The 27340-nt window shown below is 44.3% G+C and overlaps 1 protein-coding gene across 1 annotated transcript; it reads left to right on the top strand.

Annotated features, from left to right (window-relative positions):
• Window positions 1-3076: 3076 nt before the first annotated feature.
• GNB5 (G protein subunit beta 5) lies at window positions 3077-26945 on the top strand. Its single transcript, XM_062501705.1, has 11 exons — window positions 3077-3199; window positions 7816-7927; window positions 12018-12154; window positions 13673-13714; window positions 14456-14532; window positions 16041-16173; window positions 19794-19937; window positions 22931-23022; window positions 23143-23191; window positions 25654-25750; window positions 26746-26945. Exons 1-11 carry the CDS (start codon window positions 3077-3079, stop codon window positions 26943-26945), a joined length of 1206 nt encoding a protein of 401 aa, XP_062357689.1.
• Window positions 26946-27340: the final 395 nt, after the last annotated feature.

Raw genomic sequence — 27340 nt, forward strand, 5'->3', positions numbered from 1 at the left:
TGATCAAGGAAAACTGTTCTGACAATTTGATGCTTAGTTACTTTGAGAGCTTTGTGTGGAGTGTGCTATTAATGCTGTATATGCAAACAACAAGGTATATTTTTAAAACAAAGTTTAATATTATCCAGCTTACCGTATGCTCTCAGAAACTTATCTTGCTTTTGCTGATACTAATACCTTCAGCCAGAATTTAAGTGCAAAATTATTTTTATTCTCTGTTATTCTTCTGATTATGAGGAGCAGTTTTAGTGTAGGCAGATATAGGAAAGAGGCATTACTGAGGTTTAACTTTCCTAGAATGTTGCTAAAGGAGAAGGTATTCAAATAGCAAAGTGTTGAATGGGGATCCTTGCTGCAAGGGGAAAGCACTGAAATGGCTTATGGAGAGATGTGTAAGATGCTTTTGGCATTTTTAGATGTGTTTAGACATGTGACTTCTTCAATTTCTGGGAATAGAGCTCAGCAGCACAGATGGTACCTTTCAGTCCTGTGCTCCCATAACATTCTAATAAAAAATTATTAGAACTGGTTACTTTTACCCAAGTCTCTGCTGGGCTGAGATTTAGTTCTGTCATTTTCCCCTCATTTTACCTCAGATCCCCTTGACTACCAAAAGCAAAATCCAACAGCGTGAATTCAGTGCCTTCCACAGAGTCTTTATAGTAGATGTAACCTTCAGCACTTCTTAAATTTTTCAGACGTGTTTTTATAAATTTCCCAAATTTTTTTTCAAAGACTGCAAGAAAAGCAGCAATTTCTAATCCTACTGGCTTTATTGTCTTAGAACAGGAGAACTGTAAAAGTATAACCAAGGAAGAACCAGCATAGACACTAATCAATCTGTTAGACTTGTAAATTTTTTTAAGAATATGAGATAATATTGGCAGTGCTGTTTGTCAGAATACCAAGTTGATAGTTGGAAAAATCAGTTGTCAGTCACCTCCCCAGGAAATTTTGACTTCAATATTTGTTAACAAGCAAATATTTGCTTATAAACAAACGATTGAAATCCTGCTGTATGGAACAGGCAGGTAAGTCTGTCTTGCCTAATAGTTTCTCTTCTTTATTCTGTGTTCTAAAAGAGGGCAGTTAAAATAAAGTTGTTATCATCCGTAATCCCCAGTACGTAACTGATCTGAGGTGATGCAACTGGAGAGGCTGAGCTTTAAATACCTTTAAGTAGAATTAATAGGAAGGTTGTCTTTCTGCATTAGCAGCTGCACAGGGTTTAGTCACCTTGAGAATCTCCAGGTTCTTGCTCTCTGAAAAGGTGGGTATTTTTTGTTTGTTTGTTTGTTTTACAACAAGATTCATTGTACAGAATTTCTCTGTAATAACACATTTCTTAATGATTCACCATTCTCAAATTTCTAGTGTAACTTTAAAAACCTAGTAAGATTGAAATTTCTGGCTACAGTGCTAGAAGTTGTAATGGGTTTAGACCTTTTTGCTTTAAATATCTGTAAAATTGTCATAGTGATGGATTTGTATACTATCTCGGGAGTAATACTGCTTTTTAATTATTCAGAACTTTTGATGGCTTCTCTTGTAGCAGAATTTTGTAATATGTTATAATCTCATCTGTAGTAAAATACAGATAGCAGGTACGATTCCTCCTGTACATTACTCCAGCAAATTCTCATATTTTATCAAAGATTAATTCTTCCCAGTGTATTTATTCCAAGCCTAATAGATCATTGTCAAAAGTGTCTGGAGCTACTGATGGCATTTTGTTCAAATAAGATCTGTGGTCCCTCAGGGAACCACTAATTCTGTGAGAACCTTGGAATAACAGGTTATTCAGTTCTGAATGTCCCATTTAAGATCTAGGAGAGCTGAGCCCAGGCACTCAGTGATTTTACAGCAAAGAGCAATACCTGCACAGAGAAGCTCCCTGGAAAGTGTGACAGCTTGTGGGCTCAGGTTCACATTTGCAAAAAAATACATTAAATGCTTCAGGCCATATTTGCTGCTTTTCATCAAGTGGAATATAAACCTCCTTGACTGTTGACTGAAATCTCCATGCAAATTTTAAATTATTACACTGCAGTTCCTTCCAGGAACTTCCCACATGTTTTGGGATGAAGTCATGCATCCCCTGGAGACAACAGCAAAACTTCTATTGGCTTAGGAGTGGGCAGGATTTCTGAGTTTATTATCTTACTTTTCAAATAGTCCACTGAAATACATAAGAATAAACAGCAGAATGGAGACAGGTACACAGAATAAAGTTTGGTTTGATTTTTGTTTAACGTCCAGCCAGAAAAATTCTAAAATGTCTTATTTGCTTTTGTTCCATTTAAATATCTCTTGCAGTAACTACTTCTGATTGTTTATGAAAAATTCATTTTTATGTACTAAATAGTGTTAAGAAGTTCCATTTTTAGAACAGATGAAAGGTCTCATTTTCCCTAAGAAAAATGCACAGAGAAAAATTACACTGCAAAATTATTCTCAGTTGTCTGTCTGACTCTCAAGTAGTTTTTAATACTCTTGTTGGTGATAGTGCTTTGATCTTAGAGATGCCTGGCTTGAGAACAAAAGTGGATTTGTAATGACCCCGTAAATTCTGCTCAAACAGCATATTGGTCATAATATTTGGTAGCTGCTGCTGCTGACCAAACCCTAGGTCATCTTTTCAGCTTTAAAAATAGTGCATAGTACTGACTATTTTATAATGCAGTAGAAAAACAAAATTTATTGATCAGTGCAGGTTTCTCAGCTGTTGCTGTGGATTTCTGGCTATTGTCTGCTGGCAGTGGCTAAGTACAAACCAGAACTACTTTCCCACATGTAGTGAACCCATATGCACAGCACATATTATAATGGTGCGTGTAAATACATGTTTTGCTTTATGTTGTTCTTCATTTAAAAAGACTGCAGAGCACATGACTGTATTGTATATAGTGACAGTTCATCCAGCTTGAGAGATTAGTCACAGAGAGAGATTATCCAGCCTAGAGATGTCTGTACAGCCTAGGCTGCCTTGGCTGGCACAGCAGTGGTGGAATCTTTGTGCTGGACTGGAATGCATGCTTTCCTTCTTCTTCTCTTGCAGCTCTCGTGATCCATCAAGATGGACCAGACCTTTTTAGCAATTGTGTTTGGTCCCTGCGACAAGTGCTCCAAAGATAAGCCCCTGAGGCCTGTTTCTGTCAAATCAGAACAACGCAGCTACTGCTCGCTGTGTGTGGAAATGGTATGTGACTGATTCCATCAGCCAGTGTGGGCAGACTGCAAAAACGGGAATGTAGCATGGTGTCTGAAGCTGGACTTTTCTGGACAGCAAATAAACATTGCTAGGCCCATAGAATGCCAAACAAACATCTCTGCAGACCCCTGGTGTTTCCACAAACCTACAAGGGAGGTGGCCCCAGGGTTCAAGGATACTTCTTATGATTCTTGATTGGAAAATGGCCATGAGGTTTTTACCCTAGGGTACCACACTTGTTATGTGTGCAAATGTTATGTGCCCACCTCTTCTCCAAGATGCATGTGTGCTCTGCTTGGCCTATGATCCTGAGTGTTTCCCATTTACCTTTGAAAGAAGTTAACAACAAAAACAACAAAATATTAAATCATCACAACAGAGCCTCGCTAGAGATAAGGGATATGGCATTCACTTAGTCTGTCTCAGACGCTAGTGAAGGGCTGTCACAACTCTTTTGTGCCCACAATTCCTGCTGTGATCAGGTTGTCTCTTGGGCTATGTGCAGTACTCCAGTGAGAGCTGGAAGTTGGTACAATGAGGATAAGGAGGGAAGAACTTGCAGAGCAGTGGAATGTCTTCTGTTTGAGGCTTTCTAAGCTCCAGAAATTAGTGGTGAGGTGATGTCCCACTCTCCCGGTAGGGAGCACTGTTCCAGAGACATCACAGTGGGGTTTTATTAGGTGAAATACACAACTAAGGTCATGAACTTATGTGGCTATTGAAGAGCTGGCCTCAAAAACTCATTTTGTAAACTTCAGAATTTTGCTGTCCAGCTTGCAGTAGTTTTATTTTATCTTCCTAAACCATTGTTCATTATCAGCTGGAGAAGACATCCATCACTGTTTCCTCCCCAGAAGTGTTCCCTACCATGGCTGAGTAGGGTCCAATAGTTTGTTGTATTTGGGTGTCAGATGAAATGATCTCTGCAGAAATGCTAAAAGGCTTACTAAGCTGTGTTTACATAACACTGTTGTACAGGCAGATGAGAGCACTGATTTGGAGGTGTAGGTGGTACATGTGCACAATTTGCTGGCTGATACAGCACATTCTCATGCATTACTTTGTTTAGGAGGAAATCTAGATATAATGACTGCAAGACAAAAGACAGTCCCTTCCCAGTTTATTTGCTTCTCCTGACTTTGAAATTGCTGCATTGTTCAGATTCTTCTTGGCCAACAGCCTTCTTGGCTATTTATTCAGTAAATTTTTGCATGACTTGATAAATGCATGCTGGAATTGCAGGAAACTGGCTGTTTGTTATTTACAGTTCCTGCAACTTTCTCCCTGTTATTGGCAGCATGGACGTCAGGCTCTCAGCAGCTGGAACAGCTGGTCAGTGGAAGCAAACTGAGACTTCAGGAAGAATTGCATCAGTACCTAATAGCCCGTTAGGCTTCCTATTGGCACTGCAGGGGGGTCTGGGGCTTGCTGGTAGATCTGGCTTTATCTTGCTTCATATTTTCTAAAATAGTTAGAAGATCTAAAAAACAAATATTCAGAACCCAGAGAGCTCTTTGCAGTAGCACAGAAATACACATGAGTAGGGGAAATGCCATCTTTGACTTTTCAATTGTTTTTTTCAGAGCTGTGGGTATGCTTTGGCTTATATCAAAATACACAATACATCCTTTGCTGAAGTTGTGTCTGTGGATGCACATACATATTGTGGTGTCTAACTGGCTGATCCGTGCCCATGCAACTCCTAATTTCAGTCCAGCAGATGCACACATGCATTTTCATCAGCCAGTCTTGGTGATTTCCCCAAAAACAACATATGCCGAGGAATAACAAAATTAGAAATTGCTGATTCCCAGTGTTGACATCACCCTACTTCAATTGTTTGCCTTTTAGACAAAATAATCTTCTTCCTCTAGGGTTTTGCCTGCTTTGGAGTTTGGTGCTAATCAGTAGAAACTCAATGTTTGCTGGTTTAGTTCCACCACAAAATTAGCGTACAATTCGAAAACAGATCAGCTGGCGAATTAGTGAGAAAAGAAATGTATTTTAAAGGCCTGGCTTTTGAGATGGGCAACAATTTGTCATAGACTCTTAGATCCTTCATTTTCCCCTGTATTTTTATTACCAGAGCAGGATCAACTTCCTTCCACAGATCCGCATCACTCATCACTGCAATCTGGTGTATTTGCTATGTGTGGTACTCCTTGATGGAGTACTATGGTATCATCTAAATTAATTCAGCCCTGCTTCATTTTATTTAAAGCCCCCAGTTGGCCTTACTCTAACTTGTATTTTTGCATGGTAATCTAATGATGGCATGGGCAGTGAAGCAGGAGTTGGTCAGATGAACTAAATACTTTTTTCTTTTAAATGTCTTTTTGAAACCAATGAAATACACGTTATGTGTATTTCACACTTCTACAACTCACAGAGAGGCTTCCCTGTCACCTCATGGCTCTGCTGACCCCATCATCTCAGGATTAGTATCATGTATCAGCTTGCACATGTAGGGTTCCTGTGCAAGGTTCCTGACTCTCTGTGCTGTTCTTTGTAGACTTCTTAATGCCATTCCACAAGGCAGTGAGACTGTTCACATCAGTAAGGCAAGAAACTGCTTTTTTCACTGTTAGAACTATGCCAACTGTCTGACACATAGGTGTGTTATCTATCCCACATTCCTGAAAGCTGATGAGTTCCTATCAAGTCAAAGAAATTTCCTAGCCTTTTGTTGGATTTAACTTCTGGTCCTCTCCACACTTATCAGGTGTCAGAAATAAGGCATTTGTTATAGATTAAAATCCTTCAAAAATGAAGTTTCTTCTTCAGAATCTTCCTCTGCTAGTCCCCTAGGACCCAGCTGCATTATTGAGTTTAATATAAGTAGGTTTAATTTTTCAGACCTGAAGATAGATAACACATAGGAAGAAGCTGTCACTTTCCTGTTAAAAGATCTTTGGGTTTCTCAGGGTTTTTTTTTCCTATTCTTTTGGTATCATTTTAAAAACACTCAGTTTTTATTTCCTTGGCAAAGTCTGTGCTGGAAGGCATTTCCAACATGCTGATTACTCTTGAGGGCTTTGAAGGATGTTCCTTTATCCAGTACTGTGTGAACTCATAGCTTATACCACCTACATTTTGTTTTTGTTCTTTGAACATAACTGGGTGGATGAGTGGCCATCAGGATGGTTGGGTTAGGTAACATCAGTTTCTGTGGACAGTGAGAAAACTGGAAATAGATCCACTGCATTTGATTCTCCAGGGAAGTAACCTGGCTTCTGCCTGCAGAGCCATTGACTGAAAGGGATCTTGTGGACATGACGAGACCAGGGCCCGAGTTCAGCCCCAGAGTGATGGTGAAGAGCTCAGCAGCTCTTCCTGTGCATCCCAGCTGGACAGCAACACCACTTCTAAAACAAATGTGGGAAGGAACTTTTATTTTCTCTGAAACCCACACTTCATCCAGGATGTGCCCAGAGCACAAACAGAAGCTGCAAACAAGCATTTTCGTATCTCCTTCTCCAATCTTGGCACACCCCCAGGTTGAACAATAGCCACTGGATTGTCTATTTTCTGGATAAAGGGAAGTAATGGGAGTCAATTTGCACAGAGTTACTCCTTGTAGATCAAGGACAATTCTGTAATAAGAAGAGGATATTTTCAAGGAAATCCCAAGGAATAAAAAGCTATGTGCCATGGTTCTTTCTCTGGGAGCATCAGCTCCCTGTGCCCAGCATACATTCATATGAGCAGAACCAAAAGAGCTGAGTCCCTGGGCTCACACTGCACCAAAGTGGAGGACTATTTATTTCTTCTTTGGGATTTTGAGAACTGCTCTTTTCCAACAACTGGGAACACCACAGACCCTAATGTGTATATCTGAGAGCAGGGAAAAGGTGTAGATTGTCTGAAAGGGAGGGGGGGAAAAAGAAAAAAAAAAAAGAAAGAAACCCTGATAACACCAAATTTTAAAAATCAGGAATTCAAGCATAGCAGAGAGTTTTCACTACTGCATCTGTCCTGCTGGCACAGGAACTGGGCCAGAGACCTGCATAGCTGATTCTGCCACTACTCCTACCCACAGGATTTTAAGGGAATGATGGAGCTAAGATGGGACTTGGTAAGCCTGGACAAGATTTGTCTTCTCAATCTGATATTTTAAAATGCCATTGGGGTGACCGATGACTTTTTTTTTCTCTTCTTTCCTCCTCATTGTGCAAACAACTTAGGTATGCAGCAGAAAAAGCTATTGGCATGTGTTTCTGGGGAAATGAAGCCCTAGGGCTGCCAAGAGGGTTTGGGATATGTGTAGGAGCAGGGCAGGCAGTGAGGCTGGTCCCAGCTGCCAGCCTGGAAAGCACTGGGATGCCATAGCGGGCAGGAGCAGGGATGCTGGAGCAGGCAGGATAGGGGATGCCGGAGTGGACAGCATAAGGGATGCAGGAGTGGCAGGACCGGGGATGCTGGTCCACACGGTGTGCGTGCTCAGGACTGGCCTGGACGTCAGCGGGGAGGGGAGGGGGAGCCCGGGCCGGCTCTGCCGCCGTTGCTGAGGCAGCAGGAGCCGCAGCAGCATCCCCGAGAGCCGGGCTGGCAAACTCCTCCTCCCTCCCGCTCTCATCCCCGTTCTCCCCGCTTCCTTTGCAAAGATGGCAACCGAGGGGCTGCACGAAAACGAGACCCTGGCATCGCTGAAGAGCGAGGCCGAGAGCCTGAAGGGCAAGCTGGAGGAGGAGCGGGCCAAGCTGCACGACGTGGAGCGTGAGTGGGGCGCGGGCGGCGGGGCGGCCGCAGGGCCGGGAGCGGGGCCGGGCCTGGCCGGGAGCGGGGCCGGGGGGCCGGGCCGGAGCGGGAGCGGGAGCGCTGCCCTGGGCCGGACACCGCCGTGCCCAGAGCCGGACACCGCCGTGCTCAGGGCCGGACACCGCCGTGCCCAGGGCCGGACACCGCCGTGCTCAGAGCCGGACACCGCCGTGCCCAGGGCCGGACACCGCCGTGCTCAGGGCCGGACACCGCCGTGCCCAGGGCCGGACACCGCCGTGCTCAGGGCCGGACACCGCCGTGCCCAGAGCCGGACACCGCCGTGCCCTGGGCCGGACACCGCCGTGCTCGCCCGTGGGTCTCGGGTGCGGGCAGGGCCCCGCACATCCCCGGCCACACGGCGCTCCGGCCCGGCCCGGCCCGGCGGGGACGCTGAAACACCCTGGGTACTGACCGGGATTCCCCCCGGCGTTTGGATGTAGTGTCAGGAGCCAGGATGAGCCCCAGCCATGTGGAAGTTGATGAGAATTTGCTCTAATGAGGCCGGGATTTCACCCGAGCTGTGGAGGGGCTTTAAAAAGGAGCATTGTTTCCAAAAACAGCTCCTCTGCCCCCCTTCCGCCAGGGAAACAAGTTGCAGGGATGCAGTGCTGATTCAGAGGTGTGGGTGAGTCAGTGCTGGAGCTGTCAATGTGTAACTCACCGTTCCCAGCCGCAGCTCCAGGATCCAGGGATAACCCAGCAGAACTGATGGACAGACCTCAGCCTGGCCCTCCCCCCATCCGCTTCCCCATTCAGGAAAAAGAAGCTCACCTTACATTAATGGAGCTTTTCAAATAGGTACTCACAAGTTCTGAGATATAAGAAAATCCTTTTATTATCACTGTTTCATTTTATAATTACAGTGCTACATTGTACAGGTTTTTTTTGTGTTGTTTTCTTTTTTGATTTTGGTGGAGGTTTTTTTTTTTTTTTTTAGAAAAACATTTATGTTACTCTTTCAGTCTGAAATCATGTAGCTCACCTATTAGAAATATTAGCGGGTCATTAAAACTTTTCTTCCCTGTGTTTTGATGCTTTAAGCATTGAAAAGAAATCTGAGCTTGTATCCAGTGACTTAGTGCATAGTGTTTTTAAGAATGAGGGACTGAAAAACACTTTTGATTTTCCGGTTGGGAAGGGTTACAACAAAATTATATGTATTCTGGAATAATTAGAGCGTTTGCTTGTCCAGGTTAGACAATCATGTTAAATGAATGTCCTGTTAATTAGAATTGTTAAACAGAGATGTCCTCATTACAGAAAGATTACCATAAATCGTCATATTCCTATAGTATAATTTCTGTATCAGAAGTGGTGGAGTCTTGGCTTAACAGACCTATTAAGCATATTTTTAAACCCATTTTTGCTCACAGAGTTTTACCTATGATTGCAGTGATATTGTAACTGAGAGTGCTATTGATAGTTATGGGATATTCTTTGTTACATATAAAATCAGTAAATTTCCTTGAAAAGATGTGTTTGCAAAGCCATTACAGCATTTCTAAGACAAAAAGTGTTAGGCTGCTGTAGAACAATGCTCCCTTATGATATTTTATATCATTGATTATGTATCATATTATTCCCAAGTACTGTTTCTGAAGAGTTTGTTAGTTTCAAAATAAGGCATAATTTCTGATTTCTGCTTGGTTGGTTGGTTTGGGGTTTTTTTTCCCTAATCTAAATCTGCATTTTTTTGCTTGGATCATGATTTTCCCTCTGTGGTTCTCAAAACAAATAGATGGCTGCAATAGGATTGCCCTTATTTGTTCAGTTGGTTCTGAACAGCAGCTCTCAAAAATGTGCACAGAAAAAGGAAATGCCAAACATGCATTTGATTTGCAGTCTTGTAATTTTAAGGAGTCAATTCAAGAGCAAAAAATTTTAGGTGTAGACAAAAATTTGTTCTTTGTGTGTGTGATCCATTAATTTTTAAGGCCAGAGAGACCATTAGACCCATCACAGAAAAGATCAAAGGCCCAAGAGTATGTGCATCAATTCCACACCTCCTGTTCAGGCCAAACAATATTTTTAAGAAAAACAGGCAGTTTTATCAGGACCTCTGTAAAGCTACTCTAGCTATTTACTGGCTTTAGCTGATCTACTTGTCTGAGTGCATGATTTTCGACTATCTTTGAACAATATCAGTGAATGCTTAAAAATAACTCTGACTCTCAAACCTGTGCTAGGCAGGAGCAGGGTTATTATGGCTGTGGTTGGAGATAAGCGTCCTCAGAGAATCAGTGAGGCTAAACCAGACAATTTCACAGAGTCTCATCTGTGTGGACATAATGGAAACAGTTTGTCCATTGTCTGTGAAACATTTGTTTTTTCAGATATATTCTGGACACAAGCATCTTTCCAGCTGCCATAATCACCTCCTGTCCTGTGTTTTCATGTCTTTGATTGGATCATTTGGCACGTTTCTCTGGGCAGTAGTAGGGGGAATGTATCTTTTCCTTAGTGGGTTTATATGGTACTTTCCCATAAACTTGCTTCTGATTTATGGACAAATCATGGGGAATGGTGGACAGCACTTGTCCCCTGGCTTGGGGAGACTGGTTGAGCAGAGATTTCAGCTGAGAGCATTATTCTGGCACAGCCTGGGGGGGCTGGTGACTTTGAAATACAACTCTTGAAAAGGCAATCCACTAGAAATCAGTTTCTGCCTTGGGCAGAAATTGCTTCACTGACCCTGTGCCAGGAAATGATCTGTAAGTTCAGGATGCCTGCTCTCTCACTGTCACAGTCCTTCCCAGCCCATGAGCTTTCTTGAAGCCCCAGAAAAGTGGTGAAGGGTGAAGTAGCAAGGCAGCTCCAAAGCACCACCTGCCATGGGGGATGTGGAGCTCAGTCTCCAGCAGGGCAGTGTAAAGCTCAAGATTTCCTCTATCAGCTCATTAAAGCATGTGAGCTTCTCCATTTATTTCAGAAATTTGAATCAAGCATTGTCCCCACAGCCAACAGCAGCTGTATCATCTTAGGTTTTGGCATGGACAGCCACACAACACAGGAAGTGCTGGATCCTATCTACGCTTCTCTAGACAGAGTAATTTTTAATTCTGGTGCCAAGTCTCCAGCCTCAGAATCTCTACTCTGCTGTGGGACTTGAGTAAGTCTCATTCTCCCCTCTGTGTGAAGAGTTGCCCCTGGGTGCCAAGATATGTCATGGCTCCACTCAGCTCCACACTGGATGAACATGCTGGAGCAGGGCAAGTAGATTTCCTTAGATGACCCTTTCTTCCAGACATTTACAGGTGAAGCATCAGGGTTATATGAGACACCTTTTAGTTGTGTCAGCTGCATGAATTTTATGTCAAAGTCAGTTTGCACAAAAGAAATGTAAATTTCTTGTGTTTTTAAGAATATCAGCTGAAAGTACTGCTGTTAAATGAGGTACAAAAGAATTGACTCCTTCTCTAGAGTGTGCTGCTCAGGGAAGTTGCTTGCCTGCCCTATATTTCCCTCTTCTGTAGAAGGGACATCGCACCTTGAGATGTCCGTAGTTGTTGCTGAAAAGTTGGGCAGTGCACTCTCACAGCAAATGTCCAGCTTCCTGCTCACTCAGAGCTGTGTCCTGGCCCTTGCTGCTCCTGGCCACCAGAAGGGATGGCACACAGCAGAGTCACCAGTGCCAGTGGCAAGTACCTATATCCCACTGCAGCACCACAGTGCTGAGAGCCAACTGCAGCTGGGATTCACATCCAGGACAACGGTTTGTCCATCTTCAGGCCTGAGGATTTCCCAGTAAAGCGGGGAAAGAGGGTAATCTGTTTTCCAGTTATACTTGGGTGGGATGGTCTGCAAGAGCTTCAGCTGCTACATCCCTGGAATTCAGCCTTGAGTGAATTCATCCTTGTCTTTATCTGGTGAATATGTTCCTATACCACCCACCTTGGTGTTAGCCACCTGCCAGCTCTGAAGCATTGGCTTGCGCCAAACCTCAGGACTCAAACTTCATGGATTAATCCCTCCAGGGCATTACTTGTAAACAGATATTTTCCAGAGCAGAGCTTTGATGAAGGGCTCTCTAACCATCAGCTGTTTGCAGTTCATCAGGTGGCAGAGCGTGTGGAGGCTCTGGGACAGTTTGTGATGAAGACGAGGAGGACCTTGAAGGGCCATGGAAACAAAGTTCTCTGCATGGACTGGTGCAAGGACAAGAGAAGAATTGTGAGCTCTTCCCAGGTATGCTGTTGGGCAGATGTGTTTTTAAGGTGCTGTTGAGCACTATACAAATCTTCTGGCTGTGCTGTGTGCCTCTCCAAGCAGATGATATCTGGGATTATTGTAAATGTTTTCAAGATGCCCTGAAAGAAGTTCATTGGCAATGTATTTGTTCAGGGAGTGTAAATCTAACCTTTGAATCATTAGTACACCTCTTGTAGCTAATAACTTAACTATTTCCTGTCCAGTCATACACAGATTTTCCCATATTCCCTCCTTCAATAAAAAAAAAAACCTCATGTGAGGCTACATCTATTTCCTTGTTCTTTACAGATTAAATACTTAGCAAAAGTTTCAGGTTATGCGTTCAGAGAAAATATCAGGAAAAGAGAAGAAATATTGATTATTTTAGAGATTTCTGTGCACAGAAATTTCTTCTGCAGTCTGTATGATTGATATGACCTTGAAAGCCTCAGACATCCTGCCAAAATTACTGCATTTAGTTGGGCATTTTGAGAAACAGTCCTAACACCTGCTCAAGACCAGTCTCATAAGCTGGAGGAGGTAATGAGATAATTGCTTTCTAGATCCCCTGGTTCGTCCTGAGCCCGGTATGGCAGTGAGTGAGCTTGTTGCATCTCACAGCTGTTCATTGACCTACATGAAATCTGTCAGGGGTCTCACTTGAGGGATAAAAATAGGCTATCTGCATTGCAAGCCACCTTCACTTACTGTGAGTTTTTACCATTCATGGTGATTTCAACAAAGAGAATAATTTAAATGTTTAATGTCACATTTTTTAAAGTGGTTAAAATGTTAGTGTGTTGATCAGAAAACTGAACAAACATGTTGAAATGCATTTTTTGCTTTATTATAAGAACTGTGTAAGTCCAGGTACAGAAGCAGTTGTTTCTCAGTAATAAACATTTCACTTTCATGATACAGGGAAGATAACAATATTATGTGCATAAGGCAAAGTAGATGGCATGAGTGTAGCTGGTGTATACCAAGTGATTGTGCTGTTCTCTGTACAAAATTCTATGATGGCTATTTAGCTGGTTATATGATGGATAATTGAAGGTTAAGTAAGTGTAGTGACAAGTAAAGGGAAAAGCAGGATCAGCTGGAAAGTGAAGATGAATAAACAGTGTAATATCCATAAACAGTCCAGTGAGGCAAATGAGGGATTAGAGGTGGCAGGTTCCTGAGGAGATGGCCTGTCCATGGCATGTGCTGTGGGTAAGAGGAGTACTCATGAAGCCATTAAGAAGGAAGAGAAAAAAACCTGAAAAATAAAATTGGTCTTTTTATCAAACATGAGTCATCTCAGTGAGGAGGAGATTGCTTCTCATGTGGTAGATACTGAGAAGGGTCTCCTCAGTGCTTCACTGTGACCACTGTGCTGTTAAGATGGAGACAAAAGGATGTAACAGACTGGGGAGAGGGAATGGGCAGCAGAATTTTCTTCAGGCTGGGAAGCAGGCTTGCAGCCATGCCTCTGGAAGGCCTCAGTTTCTTTTTCTCTGTGCTTTCCTTTAGGATGGGAAGGTGATCGTGTGGGATTCCTTCACTACCAACAAAGTAAGTGAAACTTCAGCTAAATTCTGTGCCTAGGGCAAATGACAGTGGGATGAGGTAAAGGCTCATGGGTATCACTGGAGGCAGTGGGATAATGGGATAAAATGCAGACTTGAACTACCACCCCAAAAAAAGGAGCCCAGGGCAAGTCACATCCCTTGACCTGTTTCTGAGCCAAGTCCCTATCAAGGCACTGGGGTTTGTCAGGGTCTCCAGTGGGAGGCTCTGATCCAGCCTCTTTGCTCACAAGGGAGGCAAAGCCCAGCCAGCAAAACAGGGGAACTTTTCCTGAGCACCCCTGTACCAGTGTGTGACCACTGGGGATCTTCAGCTGTGGTGTTCCCTGTGAAATGGTGTCACTGCTCCTCCAAGGCCTGTCTGGGCTGCCCTGTGGCAGCCTGTGCCACACAGATGAGGAAAAATTACTTGTTTTTAACTCACTTTTAAATGTGCAGGAGTGGGGACCTCTCACAGCACTGGATAAACCAATAAAACATGCTCTGTGATCAGTTCAGGGCTCGTGAATAAGGTGGAAGGTGTCAGAGAAGGACTGGCCGTCCTCCTGCTGCTCTGCTGCGTTCTGCAGTTAGGGTTGTTGACTTACATGTGAGTTGTGGGGGAAACATCTGTGCCTTGCACAGACCCTAAGGATGTCCCACAGAAACACTGAACTTGCTATTCCCACTGTTTTCCTTGGATGAGAGAAGGAGTGAGGTCCCAGTCTAAAGGGATGCTGTGTTTCAGGAGCACGCTGTGACGATGCCGTGTACCTGGGTGATGGCGTGTGCCTATGCTCCATCCGGATGTGCCATTGCTTGTGGGTAAGTTCCCAGTTGCCACAGCAGCTTACACAGAGAAGCTGGATTTGTTGCAGTGTGCTGGTGGCTTCCAAAGCTGGCAGATAGAAGTTTGCATGCCATGATTGTAGGTGGAAGGTCTACATGCAGTGCCTCTGATTCGATTTCAATAATGGCTTGTACATATTATCTCCACTGACTTCAGTGCAATAACATTTGTTGTGTAAGCATGGAAAATAATCCTATTTTAGCATTTATATAATGGGTTAGGAATTCTACATGTATACAACTTCCATTTTCTAGTGTGGTTTTCTATGTTGGATATATTTTCTAAGGGAAAGAGGTTTTCTTGTGTTCTTGCTTTGCACTCATTTTTTTATGACTTAGAGGTTCATCAGTAATGATTACCATTATGTGAATAGATCTTGCCAAGATGAGATGGGGAGAAGTAACCCCATCCTTAATAATCTTCTACAAGTTTTCTGAGGGCTCCGGTTTGGAAAAAAAAGTTTATATCAGGGAAAAAACAGAGAGATGAAATGTTGGCAAAGCATCTTGTAAGAAGGGACTGGAATCAGACAGACAAAGCAAGCTTGGGTTGAGAGAAAGGAACAAAGGGAGACTTCAGTGTCCAAGCTTGCAAGTCTAGAAAGCAGCAGACTGAGACAGAGAATCAGGCTCTGTACTTGTGTGAGGAAAGGAGTCTGGAGACTGTGTTTTTGACTGGAACCCGAAAAATGGCAAGCAAGCTCTATCTTTAAACTTGTAGCAGAGACAGGGAGTGCATGTATACATTGCACCTAATTCTGTATTTCTGTTGTGCTGTCAGTTAAGTGCCATGCACATAATGTAAGGCACAGAACCAGCAACTGGTGGTGTGCCAGGATCCCAGGGACCAGGGCATGACCAATTTACCAAGGCTCTAGGAAAGGGTCAGATTCAAGTTCTACCCCATAGAAATGAGTCCTGGGTCTGACACAGCTTAACTGGTACAGCTGTCCAGGAGGAGGACAGCAGCTACAGAGGTCAGTGCTTCTGCTGCCTTTTTTCCAAACTCTTCTAGAAGTTTTGTCTTCACATCTCCTGTTTGCTATGCTGCCTTTTCTGTAGGAGCTAGGTCCCATTTGTTAGGGTAGGTGTATAATGATGCTGAAATCCCGATCCTTGCAATGACAGATGTCAGCAAAAAAGCAGCAGTTTGGCTGTATGTGAAACATTAACCCTGAGGTGGCTGCTGTCACCTCCCAGTTTATACTTTCGTGAGGTTTCATTCAGTGCCATTTATAAACTCGATAAGGGTGAAAAATACTGAGGTGCAGCTGTTCAAGTTCTGTAAAGCAGCCAGGCTGGTGAGGCAGCTGGGGCTTCCCTGCACAGGGAGATCCCACACAGCACAATACAGGGAAGTCGGTACTTGTAAGGCTTTGGCAGCACAGCACTGACAGGTGGTGTCCTTATCACCACTCGCCTTTTGTCGTTGCAGTTTTAACCAGTTTTCCTCTCTCTGTTACTGCTATTATTACTCTCTTTAGTGGCCTGGACAACAAGTGTTCTGTGTACCCTCTCACATTTGAAAAAAATGAAAATATGGCTGCAAAGAAGAAATCTGTTGCAATGCACACGAACTACTTGTCTGCCTGCAGCTTCACTAACTCAGACATGCAGGTAAATGCGTTCCCTGCTCACCATCGCCTAACCTGAGCTCCACTTGGGTGCAGTACACATGTCCTGCCTTGCTCCTGGGGCACCCAGGGCCATGTCCTGCCCCCAGTAGGGGCTGCTGGAACACCCTCACAGGGGGCAGTGAAGGTGCTGCAAAAGCTGCTGGCAGGAAATACTTGTCGCAGCCTGTGGCCAGGCTGTCCCTGCAAAGGTCTGTGGTTTCTGCAGAGGGAGCTCTCTGGTACCTGTATGTTCTCTGCTCCCTAGTTGTGCTTTTAGGAGCCCAGACTACTGCAAATAGTTAAAACCACAGTTCAGCCAGGACTGGGTTGGGTGCTGTGCTGATGGTGACTGTGTTGTTTGCCTGCTTTGTCCCGGACATCCGACAAAATTTGCTTTTGCTTTCATTCTAAGTATTTTTTATTTGTACCAAGTGGTACAATTGAGCTTGAAGATTGCCCCACAGGGCCATACCTGTTGTCTGTACAGGTGCTACTGTGTTCCCTCGAGGAAAAGGAGTGATGCTGTTCCCATCTCACAGGCAGTGGGGTGGAGCACAGAGGCCCACAGTGGGAGGTGGTGGCAAAGCCAGAAACTGAGTGCAGATCTTCTGAGACCAAGCCAGCCTTCCTGTCTATTGAATTTTTCAAAGATCTCTTTCTCTAGGAACACAGAAAATTGTAAAAGGAGCCAGGATAATCCCCTTGTCCTCTCTGGTATCTGAATTTAATTAAAGCTCTTCTCAGTGCAGCTCTGCAGCAAAATAAGTGGCAGAATGGAGCATTTTTATTGCTCTTAATGTCAATAGAGCTGCCAGAAAGGGAATACCATGTCCCCTTCTTCCAGATATTTGGAGCTCTACTGAAGGAAATATCAGCTCTCATTGCTTCTATTTCAGGACATGTGAAGCCAAGAGTATGTTGTTGTTTGTCACTCTCTGGTTTCTGTAATGACTCTGAGGTGCTAATTTAAGTCCATTGCCATGGAAACAAGTGGTGGAGGTACCCAGCACTCAGGCTTGCTTAGCCCTGACCTTCCTGTGCAGGAGCCGTGTGGAATCAGAGCAGTCTAAATTAAGTGGAATGTTTTTGATGAGATATAACCCCAGTTTTCTCTTTTCTTATCCATACCTAAATGCTTTGAGATTAAATCAAATGGCAGGAAAAATAGCTATCTATTTTTCATAATAAAAAGGAAAGGAAAGGAGAGTTGAGTCTTTTTTTTCCATATTAAATACAGCAAACTTCATTGATATTGAAGGTCACGTGTTGTTGCTATTATAACAATATTGTTGCTATTATATCAATTGTTAACCATTGGTAACTATTATTAAGTCACATCACCATGAATTAAAGTGCTTTATATTTAGGGAGTCAGAAATTTTTCTGAAGTCTTTATAAAGAAGTTTTATTGTGATTGCTAGGCTTGTAAGTGATTATTTATGGCACTGCATGTTATTGTTCAAAACAAATACAAGCAACAGGTTGGCCAAGCTTCTCTTAGGACACTGTTATGTAGCAGATCCTAGAGAATCCCAGATTTCTTATCTTTTTTTCATTTACATAAAGGCCTCAGAATTAAAACTATTCAGAATTAAAACTATTCAGTAACTCTGAGTGTGCGGAGTGCAACAAGTGCATTGTGCAGGAGCTTTCCCAGCTGTGTGCAGAGCAGCTCTGCTCTCCCAGTTTGCATCCAGAGGGATGTGGTGCTATCCTGGAGCAGTTTCAGCATGAGGTGGAGGTGTGCCCCAGCCCAGTATCCCCACAGCTGCCCCTGCTAGGTGCTGCCAGGGCTGCAGCTCTACCCTGGCTTGCTGTCTTAAACTACAGCTCAGTTTTCCCACAGAGGTGTGGAAGTCTGAGTAGGAGTTTAGGGTTTGATGTGCTCATGTGCTTCAGGCAGTGCAATGGAAAGAGACGAGATCTGGGGGTGGTTCCTCGTGGGTTAGAGGAGAGTCACTCCCAGGCTGTGTAGGTGCTGAAAAAGGGGGGTCCCACACTTGCTGCTCATCATGTTCCCGTGTGGGCCCTGAGCTGCGGGGCTGGGTGACCCACGCATCTTGTTCTCAGTGCCCCAGACCAGTCTTGCTTGAGAGAGCCTCCCCTGCCTCAGTGAGCAGAAAGCCAGGGAGCCTCACTTCCAAAATTAGGTATCTGCAGCTCTGTGGTATGATAATGCTCCCCACGTGACAATGCTCCATGTGTATTAATAGCAACAGTTAATTGGGATCTCAAGGGTTTGCATAGGACAGGCAGCCATGCTTCCAAGTGTGGCATGGCTGAGGAGCAGCCTTGAAGTTGAGTCAATAACATTTAACTTTAAGGATTAACTGGAGCTCTGGGTTACCAACAGACCCTCCCCTTACATCTTTAGCCACTCCTGTTCCCTTAGACAGTGTTACAAGAGCAAATCCTCAGAGCTGCAAGTCTTCATTCCTCAGCCAAGTACAAATATTCCCCAGAACAGGGAAGTTCATTGATCCAGGCTCAAAAGCTGGCCATGAAGACAAGTCAGGACTTTCTTCTGCTATTATCATCTGAGAGCATAAGCATCTCTCTGCTGCAGGATTCAGAACAGTCTGTTCTGCAGCTTTGCAGACCTCTGTTTACGGGAAGAATTTTTGGAGCATCTGTCAAACATGTTCAGTGTTTAACCTTTATGCTACTCTGTGAATGGTTTTGTGACAGTGTGATCATTTTCTTCTTGAAGAGAATTTTGTTTTTAACTTGTAGCTGCCCACTGGGATCACTTGAGTTTCCTCACCAGCCATGAGAAAAGCCCGTGTATAAAACTGTGAGCCCTCCTACGTTCACCCTTGCTTCCTTCCACACCAGTGCACAGGGACTCTTTCAACCTACAGAATTTGTGATTGCATAACAGTTTCAGGTGCCAAGGGGAAATTTTTAACAATTGAGCATCATCAGGATTTAGCCACAATAACAAGCTCTGATCACATGTGCTTTCTACAAGTACTGTAGCAGATGGGAAGCCATGAGCTATATTCAGTCAGTGTATGTTCAAGCCCTTTTACACACAAATGGTTTAGGACAAGTGAGAACTGATGGACTTATCAAACAACTGTCTAGACAGGCTTACTTCCCTTTCAGAAAATCCATGTCTTAAGCCAAATTGATTTGGTTTAACCTGACTATTCCAAGCAGAAAGAAAAAAAATTGGAGTGTTAAACAGGTATACTTACCTCCAAGAGTTCTTCCATTTACCTTGGTTGAATTCCAGCAGCCTAAATATGGATAGAGTGAAATACAGGGTCAGACAGGAATACCAGTATTGATCTGCCTCCTTTTTAGACACTAGGAAAATGCCAGCAGATTCTTACTGCTGTCAGTTGTGCAAACCCCGCCACACAAAAGGGACCATTATTGAAACATTGTGTAGGTATGGTAGTGTCCATACAGCTCTCCTTTCAACACTTCCTTTGGTCCTTAAAAATAAAAACCGTAAGCTGTACTGAGGTTCACATTGGGCTTATGGCTTTGATTTATTGCATAGTATTTCATTAAATTAAAGCTGTTCTTTGGTATATGTGTAGGATGTCAGTTGTTTCTTTGTCATTTCTGAAGGACTGATTCTTGTATAACTCTTCTTCCAATATCCTATAGATCCTGACAGCAAGTGGAGATGGAACTTGTGCTTTATGGGATGTTGAGAGTGGGCAACTTCTACAGAGTTTCCATGGTCATGGAGCTGATGTCCTGTGCCTGGACCTGGCTCCTTCTGAAACAGGAAACACGTTTGTGTCTGGGGTAAGCAGGAGCTTTCTGTCATAATATAAAACTAAGGAATATGGAAGTGAAAAGGCAACAAAGTAAGAGGCTCACAATGTTATTGAGAGAGTGCTGGAGTATATGTTGGATGCCCCAGTGCAATCCACTCATTGCAAGCGCATTTTCCAAGCTGGAGCAAATTAAACCCCTGACTGTGGGGTCAAACCCACCCAGCCAGTCTGACTGCAGTTCTGCTTACTTAGCAAGTTCCGCCCCACATCAAAGCAATCTGACTCAAGATCAAAACAACGCCTCTGCTGGGAAGGGGAAGTCTCAGAGTTAGAGCGGTGGGTTCCTACCACAGTAGAGGTGTGAGTCCCTGTGGGTGGGAGCCTGGAAGAGCAGAGGACTTCCCACACTTTGCTCCTTCCCTGTGCCCAGCTCTCTGGAGCCAGATGGGGTGTGACAGGCATCAGGTTGTACTCAGGGCATCCAAATGGGGTTGCAAACAATGTGTATGCCACTGTGTCCCAAGAGTTAAGGGCCAGCTTGGACACCGGCTAACCCCTCATGCAAGTTGGAGCAGGGAGATGAGGTGTGGCCACATCTTCAGCTGTTGTGCCTTCCAGTGGTACCAGAGGCATGTAAAGCCCCTTCATCATCTGAGCACTCTGCTCCCTGTCCTGGCACAGAGGAGCACACAAACCTCACTGGGGCGGCAGGACTGGACTGGCCTGGGAAAGCACCCAGGGCATCTTCCAGATCATGTCCTACTCCTGAGGGATCGTTGTTCCCAGGCAGCTGAGCCATTAGCACACAGCCTGGCAGTGAGGCAGGCTGGGCTTAAAGGTGGGTGAGATGGGGCTCAAGGTGACCTTAGTCTTTCCCACATCAGAAAGTAAGTGTTCAGATGAGAGCTGGCAGGATCTGAGAGGCTGGTTGCTACTGGTAACTTTGCTGAAGGTACCAGTAACTTTGCTGGTTTCTGAGCCCCACCAGCACTGGCCCATGGTTGATCCTGTATTTGGTGATGGAAATAGCCCTTGTGCCAGAGGGTGCCAACCATGGGTTAGGAGTGCTTGGAGTCATGGTCTTATCCCTACACAATAAACCTGGACCTCTTCTGTTATGACTGTTTTTATTGAATTTGGCTGGCACATCAGGAGCAGAGTCCAGCACATTGGCCCAGTTTGGCTGCTGGTAGCACAGCTGCTCTGAAGCGTGACTGAAAGCTAATTCCATCCAAGTGCATTACTTCTCTCGGGTTTTCCTGTCACCGAGCTTGCTTCCCAGAAAGGATAGATTCATTCTCCCTGGGAACAGCTCAGCTTATTATAGGGCAAGGAATCGCAAGCAGCTCTGGTACTGCTAAGAGAATATGTCATACTTGTGTTGATAGAGCAGCTTGGGCATGTCTGTGCTTACAGGCATTCACCTAATTCATCACATGCAAAACACCACTGTAGTGAAGACCTGTCCTACATCGTGTCAATGCAGGTATAGGCAGAACAGTATGAGGGTATGGTGAAGGGATGGTGGCATAGAGAGATTCCCTGAGTGCTGTGCCTGTGTGGTACAGTGACCTTGAGCTGGAACAAGCAATGTCAGTATAACACCACGTAGTCGGGGTGCTGTTACATTTAACTACTTAACTGAAAATTCCAGCCCTCCCTAGTAAGCTCAGGGCTGTGTTCCAGGCTGTTGTGCTCAGTGCCCTCTGAGCAGGGCTCCTCAGCTGGATTGAGTATCACTCAGGCCCATCTCTCTACAGGTGGTGGCTGGTTTCTCCTTCAAAATCTTAGGAGTCAAAGCACCAGCTCGTCAGATTGGTCTTGCCCCCAGACTCCCAGAGGGATCAGTAAGAACAGTGCACATGGAAGCAATATGAAGGCCTGGGCTTGGGTTATGGTAGAGCTTGAGAGGGAAATATGCTGGTTCCAAAATATGCAAAAAATCCTGTTTGGTTTCCCCAGTGCAGAAACCACAAGCTGGTGCCAAGGAGCATTACATCTTTTAAATGATGATATCTTTACTAAAAACACTAGGATTTCATTTTAACAACAGAATTTTAAAAATAGGGAGAGAAATATGTGACTTGTGAAGAGACTGTTTAATTTAACTAGTCATCATACTTGATTAAAATAAATAATTGTGGCATGGTCTGGTGGGCAGGGTGCTCTGGCTCAGCAGAAACAGCAGCCACCTAGCCTGCTCTGTCCTTTCCACACAGCCTCAGAGAGGCTGAGCCCCTGGAGTTCAGTCTGCCTGCTCCTCAGCAGGGCCAAGTTTATTAAGATATCCCATCACTCTTCAAATCAAAGTCCATGTTCTTTTTCCTGTCACTACAATTGTAACAGCAGTGAGACCTTGCAGCTAAGAGTGTGGTCCTATGGGTATGAGATGGTTCTTGCCCCAAGGACAGTGTAAATGGGCCAAGCCCCTTGCCCAAAGAATTCAGAGTGCTGAACACTAAGTGTTAAAGGATCCTTTCAAAACACAGCTTGGAAGGGCAGGTTTTAGCTTGAGGATGAGATGAAGTACTGCTATGCTGTTTTACTCATCCCAACCACACCATCAAGCATGTGGGAGCAGAGCTCTGACAGGGGTTAACCCTGCTAGGAGGCTGGGCAAAAAAACCCTCTGGATGCACTGATTTAATTTTCTCTTTCAGCATATGAAAATAATTTGTTATAAAACTTTAAATGTTGGTTATTGTTTTTTCATATCGATCATATTAAGTGGTCAGGGAACAGGTCAGTTGTGCAGCTCTATGGCATGGAGGGGCAGCAGCACAAGCAGAGCAGGGCTGTGAGCATGGGGCAGCTCCAGCTTTCATGAGGAACTCTGATCCCATCTGCAGCTGCACAGCTGAGGGTACCACTGCAGCCACTTCTGGGCTGCTTGGCTGGTAAAATCCCCTTGGAACTGTGAATTCAGAGCCTTTGAATGTAGTGGGCTTGATGACAAATATCAGGCACATGAGGGGTGAATGTCACCATTTACACAATTGCAATGATTTTTTTTTTTCCTAGGGATGTGACAAGAAAGCCATGGTTTGGGACATGCGGTCTGGTCAGTGTGTCCAGTCATTTGAAACCCATGATTCAGATATCAACAGTGTCAGGTCAGTGTGTTTCTGGGAGAGGACACGTTTGCAGTGTTGAGCAATGTGCTGATTCTATTTCTAAAGTCTGACCTCATCAAGTAATGTAATGTGTTCTGGTCTTCTTTCACTTGTGCACAGATATTATCCAAGTGGAGATGCTTTTGCCTCTGGTTCAGACGATGCCACGGTATGTTAATTCAGCAACCTAATTTAGGAAAACTCTGTTGCTTCCCAAGTCAGATTTTCCTAAAAGACTAGGTCACATCCACAGAGGACTTTTAGTGACTAAACTGGGCCTGTGACACCAAATTTGCAGAAATAATAATCCTGTAAGATAAGATATTAAATACCATATATAATGTTCTAGGGAAAAATCACATAACATTGTAGGTCACTTCTGCAAACTTCTCTATGAGAGGTGCTGTCCAAATACTCATTTCTGTGCCTGAAATTTCATGCCTAAAATTAGTTGTCTTACTGGAAGATATTTGGCTGCACATAGCTCTTGGTCACAGCATGGGAGGAATCAGCTGAAATGCTGCAGCTTGTGTCAGGAGAAGCAGCATATCCCAGAAAGTAGAGGGGCCATGGGCTCAGGGCAGAGCAGGGCAGATGTGGGTAGCTGGCCTCTGCAGCCCCAGGGTGGCCTTGGCCACAGACATCTCTGTGGGCCCTGACTCACTCTTCACTGCAGTGAGTCACTGCATCCAGGTCACCCTAGATCACAGATGGGCCCTGAATGGATCTTCCTTATCTATGAACAATCTGCTAGGAGGGGCTCTGGATGCATTGACAGGTAAATTTGATCAGCACAATGTATACAAAATGCCTTTTGCCTCCTGGTGCCCCGTTCCCCTGAGTGATGCTCAGAGCTGATGACTCTCCCTGCAGCTGGTGTGTCCCATGGGGGATCAGGCTGTGCCCCACCACTGGCCTGCAGGGCCTGAGCTGGCAGTTAAGTGTAGCATGAGAGCAGATGATGGGGAGGCACCTGGCACCTTATTTCTTCTGTTTATTCATAAACATCACACTGAGTCACCTGAGAGCAAAGACTTCAGATTAAGTACTCTGCCCTCAGAGCATGATTTGAGTCTGCTCCAATGGTAGCTAAACTCGACAGAAACATTTCTTTTGTCTTCATTGGATGTGGAGACAGTCCAAGGTTCTTTGGAATTTTATGTTTTAAAAACTGTGACTCGAAGTTATGCCTCTGGCCCTGTGGTGAGCCCAGTAGCTCTCTGCACACTTGGATTCAGTACTGTGAGCTCTTGAGATGCTGAGGGAGTGATACAGAGAAATTGTCCATCATTAAATTCCAGTGAAAACTCTCTTTTTGTGTCCAGCATCACAGGTTCTTATTAATTTGATTTTTTTTTCTTTTTAACCATTCTTGACACCCCTGACTCAAGCAGGAGAATGGGAAATTCCACCTCTGTACTTTTGACAGAGGTTTTGGCAGTTTCCATCTACCTCATTCTTTAAATGAAGAGGTTTGTTTTTGCAGTGTTACAGGGTGGTATCTGTGACCTGATTTATATACTTGGGAATTCTGAGGAACAGATAATCCTGACTGGAAGTAATCCATAAAATCAGATGTGTTCAGATGACAACATGACTGTCAGGACAGTCTGATGAAGTTACTTATCTGTGTGGAGCACTGGGAGACCTAGATTGCACATACTTGGCAGCTCCCCCTTCTCTGCAAATCAAACAGCCCCTTTTTTATGTGCAGGCTTGAATAACAGCCATTTTTCAATAGTAAAGTCTTAATATTAGCAATCCCATCTGGCCAGTGTTTGCTTAAGCTTAACTTATTGAGGAGGGGTTTCAGTTCACATGGTTTCAAAAGTGCATTTTGATTTCAGGGCTAAAAGACTGCCTTTCTGCATGGCAGTGTAGTCTGAAGTCTGGCAGTGAAGTCTGATATGTGATTTCCATATCAAACAAGCCAAATTTTGCTGGCAAATGATAAAAACAGGAAGTATAGGTTGTTAGAGGTGATTTGGAATTTTCCATGAGAAATGAAAACCAGAGATGTGCATTAAAATGTATTATTCCACTTGAATTACTTTCATGTAGGTTTTTCAAACAGAGAGGCTTCACAGAAGGGCAGGGTTTGTTTGCTATCCTGTCTTACTCAGAGCCAGGACTACCACCTAGGCTCCTCTGTGCCACATGGTCTGTGTTCTCAACAGTGACTAGAGATTTGATCCCATCTCCCAGGCTCCAGCTGTGGCTAAACTGTTGTTTAACAGATTGTCTCCACATCACCTCCCCAGCAGCAGGACACCCTGATAAGTATGAAACCACAGAGGGGAAGCAGGAGGGTGTGGAGATTCTAGTGGGTACCATGGCCCAGAGCCTGCCACTCGTGTTTCAGGCAGGAGGCTCAGAGAAGTGGCTTGAAAAAGAAAGTTCTTCTTGCAATGTATATACAAAACAGCCTTGTGTTGCTTAGATCCCTGTTAGAGGATCCCAGTTACAGCAGCCAGAAGCAGAAGGAAAGGAGGAAGCAGAAGGAAAGAAGCCAAGCAGCCGCTTCCTGTGATGTCTATTAAGCTGCACGTCCCACTCCCATGTTTTTCCAAATATTGTAGCCAATGCTTCCAGCATTTACTGAGACGTGTGTTGGTTTTCTTTTAATCCTAGTGTCGTTTATATGACCTTCGTGCAGACAGAGAAGTAGCAATTTATTCCAAAGAGAGCATCATTTTTGGAGCATCCAGTGTGGACTTCTCTCTCAGTGGTGAGACTTGAACTTTGGAGGTTATCTTGGTGGTGAGATTTGAGGGGAACTGTAAAATTTTTCAGTTTAATTTGATAAAACATTCATTATTAAAAGTTATCAAAAGTAAAAAGTGCCAAAAGAAACGTTTAATGCATGGCAGCTTCCTTTTTTTTTTTGCCTCTGTAAAAATAATTACTTATTAAATAACTAGCTGGCTATGGCTTCATTGTAGTGATGAAAAGTATTTTCCTGGCCCTACTGAAGGCAGGAAATATTTTGCCATTAACTACAGCTGGGCTAGAGTTTCACAATAATAATGAAAAACATTTCAAAGGCAACATGAAATGTAGCTAACTATTAAATGCAGTTACAAATAGTTTTTAAAAGGATAACAAATGATTAATAGTAGAAGTGTATTAGAAGGGTAATGAAGAAAGAGACATGACCACTTTTCACTACAGATCCTGGTACATAAGCTTGAGTCTTGTCTCTCCTGTCCCAGCAGAAGTGCAGAGCTTCCCAGTCACCCTGGCTGGGGGTGTGTGGGTGGTGAACTGCCCTCCTCCTGGGACTGAGGCAGACTTCTCTGTCATGGTCACAAGCACCACGGCTTGTCCCGTTGGCAGTGAATCACTTACCAACTTGTCTCTTAATCATTCAAGCATTTGTATTCAACTTCTTGTGTAAGGCCTGAGTAAAGTATTATTACTCTGCAAAGCTGTTGAAGTGCTCTTGAGTCTGTCACGATTTAAGTCATCCCCCCATCTCTAATGACTGAACATATTCTATGTAATTTAACTGAAATTTACAGTGCTTTTAAGGAATTGACTGTAATTGTTGCAGCACTGGCCAGCTCAGCAGCGGGCTGGGGTGTCCCCCGGGAGCACAGCTGGCCTGGGGGAGGCAGTGGCCACAGGGTGGGCCGGTGGCTCCTGGGCTGTCAGTGTCCTGCAGAAAGCCCCAGCTGCAGTCATGTTAAGAGCTCACTGTGTAGAATGCCATTCTCTCTGCAGGTCGCCTGCTGTTCGCGGGCTATAACGATTACACCATCAATGTCTGGGATGTGCTGAAGGGGTCCCGTGTGTCCATTCTGTTCGGACATGAGAACCGTGTCAGCACCCTGCGGGTCTCTCCCGACGGGACCGCCTTCTGCTCGGGCTCCTGGGACCACACCCTGCGAGTGAGTGCCGGGAATACCTGCTTTGTTGAGTAAAAGGGGGTGAGGAGCAAGGGCTGTTAAAGCAAGACTGCTCTAGAGAAACTAAGGAAGGTATGAAACAGTGTAAAACATGAAGAGCAAAGCCAAATAAAAATCCCCACAGGGTGCTAGCAGAAGTGCTAGGTTTGAGCTTGCTGTTGGGTTACATGATATCATTGCTGCTGATACTCTGTACCGCTGATGCGATCGCCTTTCCAATGTTAATTTAAGGTTTGATAGGAGAGTCAGGGTCATAAAGGAGTGTTCAGCCCTCTCTCTTTCTACAGATCTGGGCGTAACCTGAGAATCCTGTATGCAGAATCAAATGAAGACTGAAACCCTGGACTACAAAAACTGCATAAAAAAGCCATTCCTCAAAATCGAATATTCACTTCAGTCCGAGTGAGTGA

Source organism: Cinclus cinclus, chromosome 13 (assembly GCF_963662255.1).
Source record: "Cinclus cinclus chromosome 13, bCinCin1.1, whole genome shotgun sequence".
Classification (NCBI taxonomy): Eukaryota; Metazoa; Chordata; class Aves; order Passeriformes; family Cinclidae; genus Cinclus; species Cinclus cinclus.